The following is an 18,871-nucleotide window of genomic DNA, read 5'->3' on the forward strand; positions in this document are numbered from 1 at the left end:
TAAAAAATAAAAATCAAACTAAATAAATAGATGTAGTGACAATAAGCTAGAGGGAAATTGGGATACCATGGACTTAAATCTCTCACACTTTTTTTTATAGCAACCTAATTTTTAAAGAAATCTATTTGTTCTTTTTATTTTTTTTGGCCACTCTGTGTAGCCTGTGGGATCTTAGTTCCCCGTGCAGGGATCAAACCCACACCCCCTGCATTGAAAGCACAGTTTTAGCCACTGGACCACTAGGGAAGTCCCTGAAATCTCTCTTTTTAAGCATAAGAGTCAAGAACTTGCTTTAGACTCACAGGTATGGGGGTGAATTTTAATACCTAACTACATGGCAGGATCCAGTTCTTATTTGCCATTTCATCATTAACATACTGAGAATTTATGAAACACTTCCAGGTTTTAGTGGTTGGGCTGAGAGAATTCTTTTTGGCCACATTGAAAATCTATAATAGCAATTGCTATTTTATGGGTCCCACCTTCTATTACCCAGTGGAGGACTCTAGGATTCAAGGCTCCCCACATTCACACAACAAGCAAAAGGAAGAATGCCCGCTTCTGAAATATTGACTCCAGAAGTAATTAAAGAAACATCTAGGTTCTATCGTTTCTCGGTGGGCTTCAGTCAGCTAAAATTAAGACCATCCAGGGCTTCTCAACCATATGGACTACTACAAATACTATAGTTTTGACTCTATGGATGTGAGAATTGGACCATAAAGAAGGCTGAGCCCCAAAGAATTGATGTTTTCGAATTGTGGTGCTTCTGTGCTGCAGAAGACTCTTGAGAGTCCCTTGGAAAGCAAGGAGATCAATCCATCAATCCTAAGGAAATCAACCCTGAATACTCATTGGAAGGACTAATCCTGAAGTTGAAGCTCCAATACTTTGACCACCTGATGTGAAGAGCCGATCATTGGAAAAGACTCTGCTGCTGGGAAAGATTGAGGGCAAAAGGAGGAGGAGGCGTCAGAGGATGAGATGGTTAGATTGCATCACAGACTCAATAGACATGCATTTGAGCCAACTCGCAGATAGTTGGTGACAGAGGACCCTGGCATGCTGCAGTTCATGGGGTCACAAAGTGTCAGAGACAGCTTAGTGACTGAACAAGAACAATGACTTTTGCGTTATTTCTTGACCACTCTGTATGAATGAAATGAAACACTATAAACATTTTTTGAAAGCTGGGCTACCACAGAGTGAATTAGGGGTACCCTGATAATTTTAACAGTCGGGTCCTCAAAGATGCAGAAATTTGATCAGTTGAGACACCAGGATGAGATAACAGGTTTCATGTAGTTACTCCCAGTCCTTCACATGTATGAGGACAGGAGAACAAATATCATTGTCCATATAGGATCCAGAAGTTTTTGATCATTATTTCCATGGGAACAGATCTTGAGGAAGGTCTGCCATCTTCTCCTGGAATAGTTTATCAAAGGTTTCAGCTTGGGCCACTGTGAAGTAATTTTTCCAGTCCCCAGTCACGCCTGACAAACGTAAAATAGAGACTCATGTCAGATCTAGGGCTCAGTCTCAAGACTCCAATACATGTCTTCTAGATATATTTATTTTAATTTATTGCTATTAAGTAGTACACAACACATTCTTACCTGTTTTATTTTATTTATTTAAAAGAGTTTATTTATGTGTGGCTGTGCTGTCTCTGTGCCGTGCACCATTGTTCTCCAGTTGCAGTGAGTGGGGGCTGCTCTCTAGTTGCGGTGTGTGGGCTTCTCTTGTTGCCGAGCACGTGCTCTAGAGCTTGGGCTGAGCAGTTGTGGTGCGCGGGCTTAGTTGCCCACAGCTGGTAGGCAACTAATCAAATCTGTGTCCTCTGCATTGTCAGGCAGATTCTTAACCACTAGACCATCAGGGAAGCCCTCAATCTATTCCCTTCTGTCTGCTTGACATGTAAATCCTAGTTAATATAGCAGGATGACCAATGGTTTGTTGTTTTCATATGCGTAGTGGTCATACTCATTTACACTTCTGCCTGCTTGGAACAATTTCCCGCCTTCTCTTCTCTCCCAGCTCATCTTGCGTGAAATTCATCAGCAATAATACTGCTCTATTTTCTATAACAGATCTTCCCTGGTGCCTCAAATGGTAAAGAATCTGCTTGCAATGCAGGAGACCCAGGTTCAGTGCCTGGGTTTGGAAGAGCCCCTGGAGGAGGGCATGGCAACCCACTCGATTATTCTTGTCTGGAGAATCTCATGGACAGAGGATCCTGGCAAGTTGCAGTGCATGGGATCTGTAATAACCAGTGTCTAGTCACTTTTCACAACTTCTGTTTCTACCACCTCCATCCAAGCCAACATCATTTCTCACCTGCATTATTGTATTAGATGTCTTACTAGTCTTCTCTGCTTTTTTTAGTTGTTTATTATTTATTTGGTCATGCCATTATTTGTTTTGCAGCCAAATAACCAAGACATTAAATAGAAACAATATTGTAACAAGTTCAATAAACTTCAAAATGGTCCACACCAAAACAAATGAACCTTAAAATAATAAACTTTCTCAAAAACCTGCAGCCCACATCAATACTCTAAAAAGAGATGCCCTGATAAGGGCTCACAAGAGACGATCTAAAGTGATGAGCAATTTAAGTTGATAAATTCAAACAGTCCCTGCTCCCAATGGTTAGTGCCTTATTATAAGCCAAGAATAATCTCTGCATATTCTGATCCATTTTGAAGGCAGAACATTTTCTTTTACCTTTTCTCAAAAGTTCTCCATTCTCTTCTAAATACCGACCCTTCAGGAGGGAAGAATTGGACATATTGTTTTCTTTCATGGCCTGGAAAGAACTGTTTCTGAGGACTGAGTTCAGTTCTTCTGGTTCTAGTTTCTTGCCCAGGAATTGGCAGATCTTCTCCACAGTGCTCCTCGTGTCCTAGAAGAAGAGAAAATCTGAGAGATTATGTGAAAGAGCAAGAACGTAGAAAAGGAGATGAGGGGGAGGAGACAGCAGAGAGAGGAGGAGGAGAGGGGAGAGGAAAAGAGAAAAAAATGAAGAGATGTGAGTAGGGAAAGAGTTGGGGAAGTCCAGAGAGATTGAGAGATTGACATTGGCACATAGCCACTGTCAATACTAAGTAAAGAATAGGTAACTAACGAGAACCTACTGTGTGGCACAGAGAACTCCAGTCAACGCTCTGAGGTGACCTAAACAGGAAGGAAATACAAAAACAAAACAAAACAAAACAAAGAACCGAGGGGATATATGCCTAGGTATAGCTGATTCACTTTACTGTACAGTAAAAACTATATACTCTGTAAGGAACTATACTTCAATAAAATTTTTGAGAAATTTAAAAATGACTTAGAGAAAGGTTGAAAAAAATAGATGAAAGGACCATGATGGATTTCTCAGTATAGAGAATTCAGGACACCTTAAAACAGCAAAATGCTGGGTTTCTAAAGAGACTTAGGAAGGGCTTCTAGACAATTATGATCAAGATTAGGCAAGAGAGTTTCAGGGAGAACCTGACAATAATATAAGGATTTGATTTCAAGTCTTGGCTATGTGCCCAAATAATGCTGTTTTTCACAGCTATCATTTGAATAACACAAGAGAGCTTTACCATATCTTATTTATTATGTCAAAACTTGGCTCATGATCTTCAGAGATTATGACAAGAAAATGGATTTTATAACCAGAAAGGCTTTGCTTTGAATCAGACTTTCCTGTTAGAGCTATAATGCTGTAATTTTTTTCTTTATTCCATGAGCATTTAGTATGGTCTACCAAGAAATCACACATGTGAAAAAAAATAATAAAACAACAACAGCAACATGGAACAAAACAAAACAAAAATCCTAATGAAAACAAAAGAAAGGGCTTCCCTGATAGCTCAGTGGAAAAGATTCTGCCTGCCAGTGCAGGAGACATGGGTTCGATCCCTGGTCCGGGAAGATCCCATGTACCTTGGAGCAACTCACCCATATGGCATAACTATTGAGCCTGTGCTCTAGAATCCAGGCACTGCAACTGCTCAGCCTGCACATCTGAGCCTGTGCCCCACAAGAGAAGCCACCGCAGTGAGAAGCCCACACACCACAACAAAGAGTACCCTCCGCTCACCGCAGCCAGAGGAAGCCTGAGGACAGCCATGAAGATCCAGCACAGCCAATACATAAATAAAATTCTTTCTTAAAAAAAGCCCTTCACCTATGGTGAAACAGAAAACCACGTGCAGAAAGAGATCAGGGAAATTTGAAGTGTCAACCAGAAATAAGGCAATGAAGACCAGGTATTGCTATTCTCACTCCTGTTGACTGCAGGCTAAACTTTGAGAAGGTGGGAGACACAGGGGAATGGAGGGAAGGTGGGGGGAGTGCAGAGGGTGGTGAGAGAGAGTGTGCTGACTCTAAGAACAAGAGTTACCCATTTCATCTCTTCATAGCTCAGTATCAGGAAGTTCTCCTTGTCTCTCATGGACATCCAGCCCCGAGTGTGGTCGAACCACGATCCAAATACCACTGCATGGAGGGGAGGCAGAAAGAGTGAGTAGATGACACATGGAATGAAAGCAGGGGTCCACACACTGAGTTCACTCTGGGGGCTCACTTGCTAGCACAATGCCGGGCACATTTACGCTTGTTATAACTGGTATCCACCACCATGCATTTGCCCTTTAACAAGCCTAATGTCTTTGGAGCAGATTTTGTATAAAGTTTTCCAGGGTCTGTAAGGAAATCTTTTCCAGTGAATCATGTGGTCTGAGAAGTGGCATTTTTTTTGGGCGGGGGGGCCTAATATGTTCAGCCTTTAGATATTTTTACTTGTTAGGTACATTCTGACAATACTTTTTTTCCCCCTCTCTGTCATCTTTCCTTCATTGTTGCTGTTGGAATTATTTCTTGGGAAACCGACTCAGTATCCCAAGGCAGGAAATAGCTTCAGTATTGCAGTGCACACACTTACTTGCCCCATGGCATGTGGGATTTTCCCAGACCAGGGGTCGAACCTGTGTCCCCTGCTTTGGCAGGCAGATTCTGGGCCACTGGACCACCAGGGAACTCCTACTGCTCTTTTTCTGAAAGAGTAGCTTGAAGCAAAGCAGGAAATACGGCTGAAGAGTTCACTCAGGATCAGCTCAATAAAAAATACAACCTCAATGTGATACTAGATTCATCACACAGTTTTTAGAAAAACTGCAACACTTCAAGTATCTGAGAATTCTTAGAAGTTCGGCGTAATTATAAGTATAGAGGGCTTTCCCTGGTGGCCCAGTGGCTAAGTCTCTGTGCTCCGATTCAGGGGGCCAGGGTTCTATCCCTGGTCAGGGAACTAGATCCCACATGCTGTAATGAAGGAACCCCCAAACCGCAACTAAGATAGAAGAATCTGCCTGCCACAACTAAGGTGGAAGAATTCACATTCCACATCTAAGACCTGATGCAGCCAAATAAATAAATAATTAACTTTAAAAAAGTATAGAGGTCCTGGGTGCATGCGTGCTAAGTCACTACAGTCCTGTCCGACTCTCTGCGACCCCAGGGACTGTAGCCTGCCAGGCTCCTCTGTCCACGGGATTTTCCTGACTAGAATACTGGAGTGGGTTGTCATGCCCTCCTCCAGGAGATCTTCCCGACCCAGGGACAGAACCTGTATCTCCTGCATCTCCTGTATTACAGCCAGATTCTTTACCTACTGAGCCACCTGGGAAGCCCATAAAAGTCCCAGGGTAATGCATACAGTTGTTAGACACAGAGGACAAGAGAATTAAGGGATTTTTCGAAAGATGCACACATAAATGGTAGAAAGTCAGGATTGTGTTGTCCAGGAGGCCAACGAAAGCTGCCTTTTAGAAAGTCTTGTGACTTTCACAAATTTAAGAGAGTACAGGAGAAGAATATGAGTGCTTTGTATTAGTATTAGGTCATGGAGATTCAGAAAATAGCTAGGATAGTTTCTGATGGGGCAAACAAAAGGGCTGGTTGAAGTTCTTCTGCTTTCCAAGGTAGTATGTGGATTTAGAAAATTTGGATTCCAGTGGTGATGGAACCCTATACCCATGCATTGGTTAGATGTAGAGACAAGTTGGGTAAAAAAATGAAAAGAGGTCTGATGAAGGACTCTGACAACTCCCAACTTTCATATTTTACATTCACTCACCATTTCCTTGGATGAACCATTCGAAGTATTGTTCCAGTGACTGTGGTTTCTTAACCAATTTTGCACTCCTCCAGAAAAAATAACCAGACACTAAAACATCTCTGGGATTTCTGATGAGGTAGATCATCTTAAAGAGAAAAATTGGATCATGAAAAATCAATAGTTATTTTCCAACCTTCTTGATCGTCATAAAAATGTTGAAAAAACCAATTCCTAGAAAGTTCCCTTTAAATATCAATGGATTATTTTAATAAACTAGTTATTACATTCATTAATCAAATATGCATTTTAAAGTTCCTGTGAACTAGTCACTGGACCAATAGCGAAGCCCTAACTAAGGAAGAGGAAAGCACTGTTCTTTCCCTCGGATATTATAGACTAAAGAATCTGCCTGTCATTGCGAGAGATGCCAGAGACATGGGTTCAATCCTTGGGCTGGGATCCAATCCAATTGAACCATGGTTGGTTCAGTCCATGGGTTCGATCCATGGGTTCCCTGAGAAGGAAATGGCAACCCAGTCAAGTATTCTTGTTTAGAGAATCTCATGGATACAGGAGCTCAGTGGGTTACAGTCCATGGGGTTGCAAAAAGTTGGACATGACTTAGCATGCACCCACAACGGGAAGCACAGGAAGATTTTAATATGTCACTGATATTGTATTTGCATACTATAGTTTAAAGATTACTAATAGAATAGATGAACAAATCATGAGATCCTTAGAGACACACAGCAATATATATCTGTACATACACAACATCATGAATGAATCTCCCCCCCCAGTTATTGTTGGGGAAAGTCATGGAGGTTTGACTCATTGAATCACTGACCTGTGAGCTGGATCTAGGCAAATGGAGGCACCCGACCCATCCCCCTTATATGTTCATATAAGGAGTGTGTTCCACTTGACTTCTCTGCACCAGAAGCTGCCCAAGGATAGAGCCTTGAGACTGTAATGTGGTATTGAAACAATGGGGATCCTGTACATGTTTCAAGCCAGGTAAAGTCTCTATAAAAACTTTTAAGATGGGCTGGGCAAGTACACAAAGCTACTCGTCTTGTGGCTGCCTAAGACAGACCTCATGAGTAAGTTCCCTTGCTTATTTTTAAAAACAATTTTATTGATTTATTTTGGTATGTGCTGGGTCTCTGTTGCTGTGTCGGCTTTCTCATTGCAATACATGGGTTTCTCATTGCATTGGCTTCTCTTGTTGCTGATCACAGGCTCTAGGGCATGTGGGTTTCAATCGTTTCGGTTCCCAGGCCCCAGATCACAGGCTCAGTACTTGTGGCTCATGGGTTTAATTGTTCCTCAGCACGTGGGATAGCCCAGGACCCGGGGTCGGACCCACGTTTCCTGGGTTAGTAAGCAGATTCTTTACCACTGAGCCACCAGGAGAGCCCCTCCCTTGCTTATTAAACCTGCCACCTACCAATCTGGAATGGTCTACCTCTTTCTTACTGGTCTATCCCTGCCCTCTGTGGAGTCCAGTTTCATATTATACCCAGCCAATTCCTGAGGAAGTTGTGTACCAACAATTATCTTGAGTGAAAGAAGTCAGATGTTCGGGCTTCCCTGGTGGCTCAGTGATAAAGAATGTGCCTGCCAATGCAAGAGACAGGAGTTTGATCTCTGGTCTGGGAAGATCCCACATGCCTCAGACAGCTAAGCCCGTGTGCCACAACTATTGAGCTTGGGCCCTAGAGCCCGATACCCCACCTACTGAAGCCCAAGCGCCCTGGAGCCCAAGCTCTGCAACAGGAGATGCCACTTCAATGAAAAGCCTGAGCACTGCACCTGGAGAGTGGTCCCTGCTTTTGGCAACTAGCAAAAAGCCCGAGCAAAAGCAAAGACTCAGCATAGCTAAAAATTAAAAAAAAAAATTTTTTTTAAAGACTCCGGAAAAACAAATATTAAAAAGACGAAGTCAGATGTTCATGTGATATGAGTCTATGTACATGAAGTTCAAGAACAAGTATAGAGTGAGTAGTCAAAAGGGAGTGGTTACCTCTGTGGGTGGGCATTGACTGGGGCTGTTTGTGGGGAAACATTCTTAGGGAAGAGAAATGTTCTAAATCAGGGTTCTGGAAGAAAGTTTCCAAGTTAGCTACGTATGTAGAGATTGAACAAGCTAATCCTTAAGATTAGTGTATGCATACAGACACACACACACGCAAGAATACTTGGCATTTCAAATTCTGAATCACATCTCTATTCGGTGCCAGCTTTCTTTGTGACATTATTCTAGGCCCTTGGGCTTCTCTTGTGGCTCAGCTGGTAAAGATCCACCTGTAATGCGGGAGACCTGGGTTTGATCCCTGGGTTGGGAAGTTTCCCTGAAGAAGGGAAAGACTACCCACTCCAGTATCCTGGCCTGGAGAATTGCATGGACGGTATAGTCCATGGGGTCACAAAGAGTCGGACATGACTAAGCGACTTTCACTCATCTCTCTCTAAACTTCAGTTTCCCTGTACAGGCATTTCACAAACACCAGTCAGTCTCATATAAATAGGTTGATTTTAAATAATCTTAGAAAATGATGGGTGAAGAAAAAACTTAATTGTGCTGTGACATACTGAAATTTCAAAAAAGGTGAATATCATTCAAAGTTTCACAATCTTTTTTTTAAAATTGAAGTATATTGGTCAAGAACCTGCCTGCAGTGCAAAAGATACAGGAGATTCGTGTTCCATCCCTGAGTTGGGAAGACCCCTGAAGAAGGACATGGGAACTCACTCCAGGATTCTTGCCTGGAAAATCCCATAGACAGAGGAGCCTGGGGGGCAACAGTCCATGCGGTTGCAAAAGAGTTGGACACAACTGAGAGAAAGTGAAAATGCAGTCGCTTAGTCGTGTCCAACTCTTCGCAACCACATGGACTATAGCCCACCAGGCTCCTCCATCCATGGGATTTTCCAGGCAAGAATACTAGAGTGAGTTGCCATTTCCATCTCCAGGGGATCTTCCTGACCCAGAGATCAAACCCAGGTCTCCTGAATTGCAGGGAGACAGTTTTACCATCTGAGCCACCACGGAAACCTGAACACAACTGAGCACACACACAATTATTTTTTAGAGCAACAAAGGTTGGTTTGTTGTTGTTGTTTAGTCGCTCAGTCTTGTCCAACTATTTGCGACCCCATGGATTGCAGCATGCGTTGCTACCCCACTCTTCATCTCCCAAGCTTGCTGAAACTCATGTCCATTGAGTCAGTGATGACATCCAACCATCTCGTCCCCTGTCATCCCCTTTACCTTCTGTTTTCAATCTTTCCAGCATCAGGGTCTTTTCTAATGAGTCAGCTCTTCACATTAGGTGGCCAAAGTATTGGTGCTTCAGCTTCAGTGTCAGTCCTTCTAAAGAATATTCAAGATTGATTTCCTTTAGGATTGACTGGCTTGATCTCCTTGCAGTCCAAGGGACTATCAACAGTCTTATCCAGTACCGCAGTTTAAAAGCATCAATTCTTTGGTGTTCAGCCTTCTTCATGGTCCAAATCTCACATTCATACATGACTACTGGAAAAACCATAGCTTTGACCTTTGTCAGCAAAGTAATGTCTCTGCATTTTAATATGCTGTCTAGGTGAGTCATAGTTTTTTTTTTTTTGCAAGGAGCAAGTGTCTTTTAATTTGATGGTTGCAGTCACCATCTGCAGTGATTTTGGAGCACAAGAAAATAAAGTCTATCACTGTTTCCATTGTTTCCCCATCTATTTGCCATGAACTGATGGGACTGGACATATATTTCTGCATTATTGACTACACCAAAGCCTTTCTCTGGATCACAACAAACTGTGAAAATTTCTTCAAGAGATGGGGATATCAGACCACCTGACCTGCCTCCTGAGAAATCTGTATGCAGGTCAAGAAGCAACAGTTAGAACTGGACATGGAACAACAGACTGCTTCCAAATAGGATAAGGAGTACGTCAAGGCTGTATATTGTCAGCCTGCTTATTTAACTTATATGCAGAGTACATCAAGAAAAACACTGGGCTGGATGAAGCACAAGCTGGAATCAAGATTGCCGGGAGAAAGATCAATAACCTCAGATATGCAGATGACACCACCCTAATGGCAGAAAGTGAAGAAGAACTAAACAGCCTCTTGATGAAAGTGAAAGAGGAGAGTGAAAAAGTTGGCTTAAAACTCAACAATCAGAAAATGAAGATCATGGCATCTGGCCCCATTACTTCATGGGAAATAGATGGGGAAACAATAGAAACAGTGACAGACTTTATTTTTGGGGGGCTCCAAAAACAATGCAGATGTTGACTGCAGCCATGAAATTAAAAAATGCTTGCTCCTTGGAAGAAAAGTTATGTCCAACCTAAACAGCATAATAAAAAGCACAGTCATGATGTTGCCAACAAGACCCGTCTAGTCAAAGCTATGGTTTTTCCAGTAGTCATGTGTGGATGTGAGAGTAGGACTATAAAGAAAGCTGAGCGCCAAGGAATTGATGCTTTTGAACTGTGGTGTTGGAGAAGACTCTTGAGAGTCCCTTGGGCAGCAAGGAGATCCAACCAGTCCATCCTAAAGGAAATCAGTCCTGAATATTCAATGGAAGGGAAATGATGCTGAAGCTGAAACTCCAATGTTTTGTTCACCTGATGGAAAGAACTGACTCGCTGGAAAAGACCCTGATGCTGGGGAAGATTGAAGGCAGGAGGAGAAGGGGATGACAGAGGATGAGATGGTTGGATGGCATCATCGACTCAATGGACATGAGTTTGAGTAAACTCCGGGAGTTGGTGATGGACAGGGAGGCTTGGCGTGCTGTTGTCTATGAGGTCGCAAAGAGTCGGACATGACTGAGCAACTGTACTGAACTGATGGGACTGAACTGAACTGAATGAATCAAAAAATGATTCATTTTTTGAATATTGAGTTTTAAGCCAGCTTTTTCACTCTCCTCTTTCATTTTCACCAAGAGGCTCTTTAGTTCTTCTTTGCTTTCTGCCATCAGGGTGTTGTCATCTGCATATCTGAGTTTATTATTATTTCTCATGGCAATCTTGATTCCAGCTGTTCTTCGTCCTGCTGGCATTTCACATGATGCACTCTGCATACAAGTCAAATAAGCAGGGTGACAATATAGAGCCTTGACATTCTCCTGTCTGAATTTGGAACCAGTCTGTTGTTCCATGTCCAGTTCTAACTGTTGCTTCTTGACCTGCATACAGATTTCTCAGGAGGCAGGTCAGGTGGTCTGGTATCCCCATCTCTTGAATTTTTCACAGTTTGTTGTGATCCACATGGTCAAAGGCTTTAGTGTAGTCCATGAAGCAGAAGTAGATGTGTCCCTGGAATTCTCTTGTTTTTTATGATCCAACAGATGTCAGCAATTTGATCTCTGGTTACTCTGGCTTTTCTCAGTCCAGCTTGAACATTGAGAAGTCCTCGGTTCACATACTATTGACCCCTGGCTTGGAGAACTTTGAGCATTACTTTACTAGCATGCGAAATGAGTGCAATTGTGCAGTAGGTTGAACATTCTTTGGCAAAGGAGTGTTATCTAGGGTATAGTACAATTATAAATTCTAGTTAGGCTTTAAATGTAAGGTTTGGGCATTATGGTTTCTCTTTGTCTCTGGCTTACATCTGGCTTATAGAACCTCTGGAATGTTCTATACCTTTGTACTTAGTATGGCTGTGGTGTGTACAAGCAGAATCTCAGGTCCCACCACATACCTACTGAATACAATTGCATTTCAAACAGGTCTTCAACTGGTTGCCAGGTAAGTTAAAGTTTAATGAGCATTGATCAAGCCTATCTTGACTATGTACACTGACCTTGGCCTTAGACTTGAAGAAAGACCTGGGGAAGAGTTGGACAGGGAGGTGAGAAGTGATGAAACGTGGGCCTTCCTTATCTTTTAGTAGATTATACCCCCTGAAAGCCTCTACCCAAGGGGAGCGCTCCCCAATGGGCACAGATTGGATCCACTTGGGATCCCCCTTAGAATGAATCAGGCAGACAGTTTCCATCAACCAGTTCGTTCCTAGATAAAGAAAGGAAAATCATGGTCAGTCATTTTGTGCTTAATTGCTCAGTCGTGTCCAGCTCTTTTCGACCTCCTGGACTGTAGCCTCCCAGACACCCCTGTCCATGGAGATTCTCCAGGCAAGAATACTAGAGTGGGCTGCCATTTCTTTCTCTGGTGAGACATTTTATTTATTTATTTTTTCTTTTTTTTTTTCTTTTTTTATTAGTTGGAGGCTAATTACTTCACAACATTTCAGTGGGTTTTGTCATACATTGGTATGAATCAGCCATAGATTTACACGTATTCCCCATCCCGATCCCCCCTCCCACCTCCCTCTCCACCCGATTCCTCTGGGTCTTCCCAGTGCACCAGGCCAGAGCACTTGTCTGATGAGACATTTTAATCTGACTTTAAAAATTCTCATAAAGTATAGACATCATCCAAGGCACCATCTTAACCATTTTCAGGAGTACATTTCAGCTGGGTTAAGTATATTTACACTGTTGTGTAACTGACCTCCAGAACTTTCTAATCATGCAAAACCGAAACTTTGGACCCATTATGTAACAACTTTCCATTTTCCCCTCTTTCCAGTCCCTGCCAGTCTCAGGCAACCATTCTGTTTCAGTTTCTGATAACCTCATTTACGTGGCATCATACAGTGTCTCACTTATTTCTCTTAGGGTAATGTCTTCATAGTTTATCCATGTTGTCACATGAGTCAGAACTTCATTCCTTTTTAAGGTTGAATAGTGTTCTATTATATGCAGCTACTACATTTTGTTTCATCTATCAGCGGACATTTGGGTTGCTTCCAGCGTCTGGTTATTTAATAAATCCTGTGATAGGTTATGTTCCCATTGCCCTTGGCTTTTCACTACCACACCACTTCTAAGGTCATCAGTCTTCCTTTTTGTCCAATCACAGTCCCTCAATGACCCCACCCCTCACAGATATATGATTCACATCCTTTCTGTCCCTTGGATTTGTCAGGCTTTTTTCCAATTCCTGGCCACGATCCATGCTGATACCTTTATCAGAAACTATCCCTTTTCACAAAATAATTTCACATTCATTCCTTTTATCTCAATATAGATGTCATATCTTCTACTTTTTTGTTTTTGGCTGAGATAATTGTGTTTTACTCCCTGCCCTCCCCCCTTGATTATAACTAACAAATGAAATTGTATATATTTAACATTGTCAGTTCAAAAGCAGTAGGGTCAACATGGCAATACTAAACTCTCCATTGCCCCATTATATTATACAAATAACTTGATAAGCCTTGTTCTTGCTAGCAGGGAGCTTATGGTCTCTTTAATACAAAGCAAAAATATTAAGAGAAAAAGAATAAACATATACTTTACATAGAAATGCATATGATGTATTTTTTCAATATGATATATATAAATATCAAGGAAAATAAATGTTGTTTAAAGTTAGGGGAAAAAAAAAGGAATGTAGGCCTGGTGGTTAAGAATCTGCCTGCCAATGCAGGGGAGATGGGTTCCACCCTTGGTCCAGGAAGATTCCACCTGCTAAGGGCAACTAAGCACGTGCACCACAATGACTGAGCCCCACGCTACCCCCACTGAAGCTCTAGAGTCTGTGCTCCACAACAAGAGAAGCTGCCCACTGCAACTAGAGAGTAACCCACTCAGCCATGAAGATCCAGCACAGCCAACAATAAGTCATAATAATAATCAAAAGGTAAAAATCAAAATTCTTGAAAAAAAGAATGTATATCTTTAAGGTATACATGTTAATTTGATATATGTACACATTGTGAGGGATTCACCATGGCTCAGTGGTAAAGAATCCACCTGTCAGTGTAGGAGGTTTGATCCCTGGGCCGGGAAGATCCCCTGGAGAAGAAAATGACAACCCATTCCAGTATTCTTGCCTGGAGAATCCCAAAGACAGAGGAGCCTGATGGGGTACAGTCCATGGAGTCCCAAAAGAGTTGGATATGACATATCGACTAAACAACAACACCACCACATTGTGAACTGACCGCCACAGCCAAACTAATTAACATATACATCATCTCACATAATTACCTCCCTCCCCCATTTCTTCTACAGACTTTCCTGGCCATCCACCTCCTTCCACCACTCTCCGCATACACCTGAATCTGCCTTGTGATTCACTCCCGTGGGTCCCCCTGATGCCTTAGATTATCCCTATGAGCACTCAGCTTATTGTGTAACTGCCTGTCTAGATCCTTTTTCTCTGAAAGCCAGTGGCTGTTATTGTTCAGTCGTTCCATCATCTCCGACTCTTGTGCAGCATGCCAGGCTTCCCAGTCCTCCACTACACCCCAGAGTTTGCTCAAACTCATGTCCATTGAGTCACTGATGCCATCCAACCATCTCATCCTCTGTTGCCCCCTTCTCCTCCTGCCCTCAATCTTTCCCAGCATGACGGTCATTTCCAATGAGTCAGCTCTTCAGCAGTATCAGTGCACATTTCTTTTCCCCCAAAGCATTGTTGGCATCCAGAAAGTGTTCTGCCTGTTGAATGAATGAGGAAGCAATCCTCAGCATCTGGTCCTGCTTTCTTACCTGATTTGGGGTAAGTCAGCAGTAAGACATCCTCATCTTTAATAATAAAATTCTCCTGCACCTCTCTCAGGTGTTCAGATGGGAATCCCATGCTCGGGAAGGGTATCCCTTCAAACCACACACACTGTCCTGTCATGACAATGAGATCTTTGTACCTCTCGTGGGTGTTTCAGCCTTAGTATAGTCACTGTTGGACTGGGAGATCCGTTTTACGGTCAACATCAAACAATCATTAATCTTTCCCTGTTCACTGAAGTTTGTGCCTATTGATGAAAAGAGAGGGTCACAAGACTGACAATATTGGGTAATCGTGAAGTCATTCAGAGAACATTCTGGAGTAACCTGAGTTTGACGTCATGGGAGGAAACCATGAGTTTAGTAACAAGATGGAGGGTGCAGACATGTGGTGAATTAAGAAAATATATTTTATTTTATTATTTTTTCCCGACTCACTTTGATAAGTTTTGTCTTTTAAAATATATGTATTTAGTTTTTTGGCTGCTATGAGTCTTCATTGCTGTGTGCAGGCTTTCTCTAGTTGCAGCCAGCAGGGGTTACTCTCTTGTTGCGGAGCACAGGCTCTAGGCTGCTGGGCCGAATATGTGGCCCAGGGGCTCAGTTGCCCCATGGCATGTGGAAACTTTCCAGACAAGGTATCGAACCTTTGTCCCCTGCGTTGGAAGGCAGAATCCTAACAACTGGACCACAAGGATAGCCTGAAAAAATATTTTAAATAATCTTTATTATTATTTTCTACAACATTTTTACATGTATAGGAAAATGGTAAATATAGTATAGAGAATTCTGATAGTCCATATTTTATTCAGACTTCCTTAGTTTTACCTAATTTTCTTTCTCTGTTCCAAGATTCTGGCCCAGATACTACATTACATTGGGTCTTCATGTCTCCTTAGGTCTCTCTTGGTTGTGACAATTTCTCAGACTTTCCTTGTCTTTGATGACCTTGACAGTTTTGAGGATGGCTGGTCAGATATTTTGGAGAAGGTCCCTCTCTTGGGGTGTACTCCATGTTTTCCTGATAATTAGACTGGGTTTTTGGGTTTTGGAGGCAATGATCATGGAGGTAAAATACTATTATAGTCCTAACATTTCAAGGGCTTTCACTATCAACTTGACAACTCACCATTGACCTTGATCACTTGGCCGAGGTAATGTTTGTTAGATTTCCCCACAGTAAATTTACTCTCCCCCCCCCTTTTTTTTGTTTGTTTTTGGCCATGCCAGGACGTATGTGGCATCTTAGTTCCCTGATTAGGGATTGCATTCCATGCACCTTGATTTGGAAGCTTAACGTCTTAACCACTGGACTGCCAGAGAAGTCTCTTGCTTGCTTCCTTCCTATTTTGGGGAGGGGGCGTATATTTAAAAGGTGAAGTCTAGACCTGAAGGTATTAATGAGAACATATTGTGTAAACTCTAATTGAGGAAGCTGTACAAAATAATTGTCTGGTACCATTCAAATTATCAAATTATTATTTAAAAAAAAAAACCCTAAGAAAAGAAAAGCTGAGGATATGGTCCAGAGAAAGGAGAAGGGAGAATGTAAACTAAATCCTAGATTGAATCCTAGGCCACAGAAAGTGCTATCATTTTATTGTTGAGACAGCTGGCCACATTTGATTGCACAACGTTGATTAGATAATAACATTGCATCAATACTAAATTCTTCGGTTTCTATCATTTTTCTGAGATTATAAAGGAAATATCTGTGGTCTTAGAAAATATTCCCTGAAGTTTGGAGGGATAAAAGGAAATGATATCAGTAACTTTTTCTCGAGTGGTTAAGAAAGTTAAAATTATCCATGAGAGTGAGAGAAATGAGAACATAATCTAGCAAATGTTGGAAAACATTACCACTGGTGAATCTGTGTGAATTATGTACAAGAATTTTTTGTGTATTTCTGATAAGATTTCTCTAAGTTTGGAGATAATTAAAAATAAAAGTAAAAACTAAATAAAAAGGCATAGTGACAAGAAGCTGGAGGGAAATTGAGAAACCATGGACTGACATCTCTCTTTTATTTTTCCCTAAATTTTTTATTTTGTATTGGGGTTGGGAAGATCCCCTGGAGAAGGGAATGGCAACCCACTCCAGTATTCTTGCCTGGAGACATGGACAGAGGAGCCTGGCGGGTTACAGTCTATGGGATTGCAAAAAGACAGACAGACACGGCTGAGTGACTAACACTATACTACAGCTGATTAAGGAACAACGTTGTGCTAGTTTCAGGTGAACAACGATCTCTCTCTCTTTTTTTTATAGCGATATAATTAAAATTTTTTAGAAAATCTCTGGCTGCACTGCGTAGCCCATGGGATATTAATTCCCTGAGCAGGGATTGAACTTACATCTCCTGCTTTGGAAGCTCAGAGTTTTAACCACTGGGCCACCAGGGCAGTCCCTGAAATCTCTCTCTTTGAACATAGGAGTGAAGAACTTGCTTTAGACTCACAGGTTGTGGGGTTGAATTTATATTATACCTACATGGACTACAGGAGGCAGTTCTTGTTTGCCATTTAATCATAAACATTTTGCTGTTGTTGCTTAGTCAGTGAGTCATATCTGACTCTTTTTGTGACCCCATCAACTGTGACCCCGTGGACTGTAGCCTGCCAGGCTCCTCTGTCTGTGGGATTCTCCAGGCAAGAATACTGGAGTGGGTTGCCATTTCCTTCTCTAGGGGATCTTCCCGACACAGGTATCGAACCTGTCTCCTGCTTTGGAAAGGGGGAATTCTCCACCACTGAGTCCCCGGGAGGTCCAATCATTAACATAATGAGCATTTATTAAGTGATTTCATGTTTTAGGGGCTGGGCTAAGAGAATTCTCATGTCTGCCACATTGAAAATTCATAATAGCAATTTTTACTTCATTGTACCCTCCTTCTATCTCTCTGAGGACCAAAGACTTCACATGTTCACATAATCAACAATAGGGAGAGTGAAAATTATATTTTCATTCCTTGTAATTGCTAAACAATTGTTAAATAATTCTAGTTAGTGACAATAATCATAATGATACTGTGAGTGACCAATAATTATTGAGAGTGAACATGTGTCAGCAATACTCAGATCATTTTACATGTTACTCCCCTTAGTTATAACACTGAATATACAGATTATATGAAGAAATTGTATTCTTCTCCCACTTCATAGGTCATGAAACACTAATAAAACTGTTGATCTTATTGGAATGTTGGGCATGAGTTTGAGTAAACTCCAGGAGTTAGTGACGGACAGGGAGGCCTGGCGTGCTGTGATTCATGGGGTCGCAAAGAGTCAGACACGACTGAGCGACTGAACTGAACTGAACTGAATCTTATTGGAATGACAGCAGCTAATTAATGATTGGGGACTTCCCTGATAGCTCAGTTGGTAAAGAATCTGCCTGCAATGCAGGAGACCCTGGTTCAATTCCTGGGTCAGGAAGATATGCTGGAGAAGGGATAGACTACCCACTCCAGTATTCTTGAGCTTCCCTGTGGCTCAGCTGGTAAAGAATCTGCCTGCAGTGTAGGAGACCTAGGTTTGATCCCTGGTTTGGGAAGATCTTGTGGAGAAGGGAACAGCTACCCATTCCAGTATTCTCCAGTATTCTCCAGTTTCAAAAATGACCCTCTATTGGTACCCCAACATTAAAGGGTCCCAAACAACTCTGCTCTATTTACAACCAGTTAAAAAAATTTTTTTAAGGCTGAAAGAAAATTACACTGAGATTCCACCCCAGCAATTGTTTAGGGGCAATTGTTCAATTAATTAATCAAGTTCAAGATTCACAAAAGGTTCTGAGTCCCTTTGCTTGACTCCTTCACTGGGGACCTCAAAGCCTTACACCCCAAAATGAATAAAATGGCTGAGGGATTAAAAAGGAAACTTTCTTGGGACTTCCATGGTGATATAGTGGTTAAAACTTCACCTTCCTATGCTGGGGGTGTGGGTTCAAGTCCTGGTTGGGATGTTGAGACCCCACATGTCTCAAGGTCGAAAAACCAAATCAAAACAGAAACAGTACTGTAACAAATTCAATAAAGACTTTTAAAATGGTCCACATTGAAAAAAAAATCTTTTTTGTTTTCAAAGGAAAATTTCTGGGACTCCTTGTAAGACCAAGACTTGTTGATAGGCTAAAAGTAAGGGTATAAGTGTTGATAGGACT

General features: G+C 41.8%; 1 protein-coding gene across 1 annotated transcript; it reads right to left on the reverse strand.

Annotated features, from left to right (window-relative positions):
* Positions 1 to 1,158: 1,158 nt before the first annotated feature.
* On the reverse strand, positions 1,159 to 14,874 carry LOC122420940 (sulfotransferase 2A1-like). Its single transcript, XM_043436571.1, has 6 exons — positions 14,695 to 14,874; positions 11,937 to 12,145; positions 6,137 to 6,263; positions 4,403 to 4,497; positions 2,731 to 2,908; positions 1,159 to 1,496 (listed from the first exon to the last, which is right to left on the reverse strand). The coding sequence occupies exons 1-6, from the start codon at positions 14,828 to 14,830 to the stop codon at positions 1,384 to 1,386; spliced, it is 858 nt and encodes a 285-aa protein (XP_043292506.1). The 5' UTR covers positions 14,831 to 14,874; the 3' UTR covers positions 1,159 to 1,383.
* Positions 14,875 to 18,871: the final 3,997 nt, after the last annotated feature.

This window comes from Cervus canadensis, chromosome 18, assembly GCF_019320065.1.
Source record: "Cervus canadensis isolate Bull #8, Minnesota chromosome 18, ASM1932006v1, whole genome shotgun sequence".
In the NCBI taxonomy this organism is placed as follows: domain Eukaryota; kingdom Metazoa; phylum Chordata; class Mammalia; order Artiodactyla; family Cervidae; genus Cervus; species Cervus canadensis.

Coding starts and splice junctions, on each gene's coding strand:
- LOC122420940 (XM_043436571.1), bottom strand. CDS start 14,830: ATGACAGGACAGTGTGTGTGGTTTGAAGGGATACCCTTCCCGAGCATG. Junction 6,264..11,936: donor TCTTCAAGTCTAAGGCCAAG/GTCAGTGTACAT, acceptor TTTCTCTTTAAG/ATGATCTACCTCATCAGAAA. Junction 1,497..2,730: donor TGGAGAACTTTTGAGAAAAG/GTAAAAGAAAAT, acceptor TACGTTTGTCAG/GCGTGACTGGGGACTGGAAA.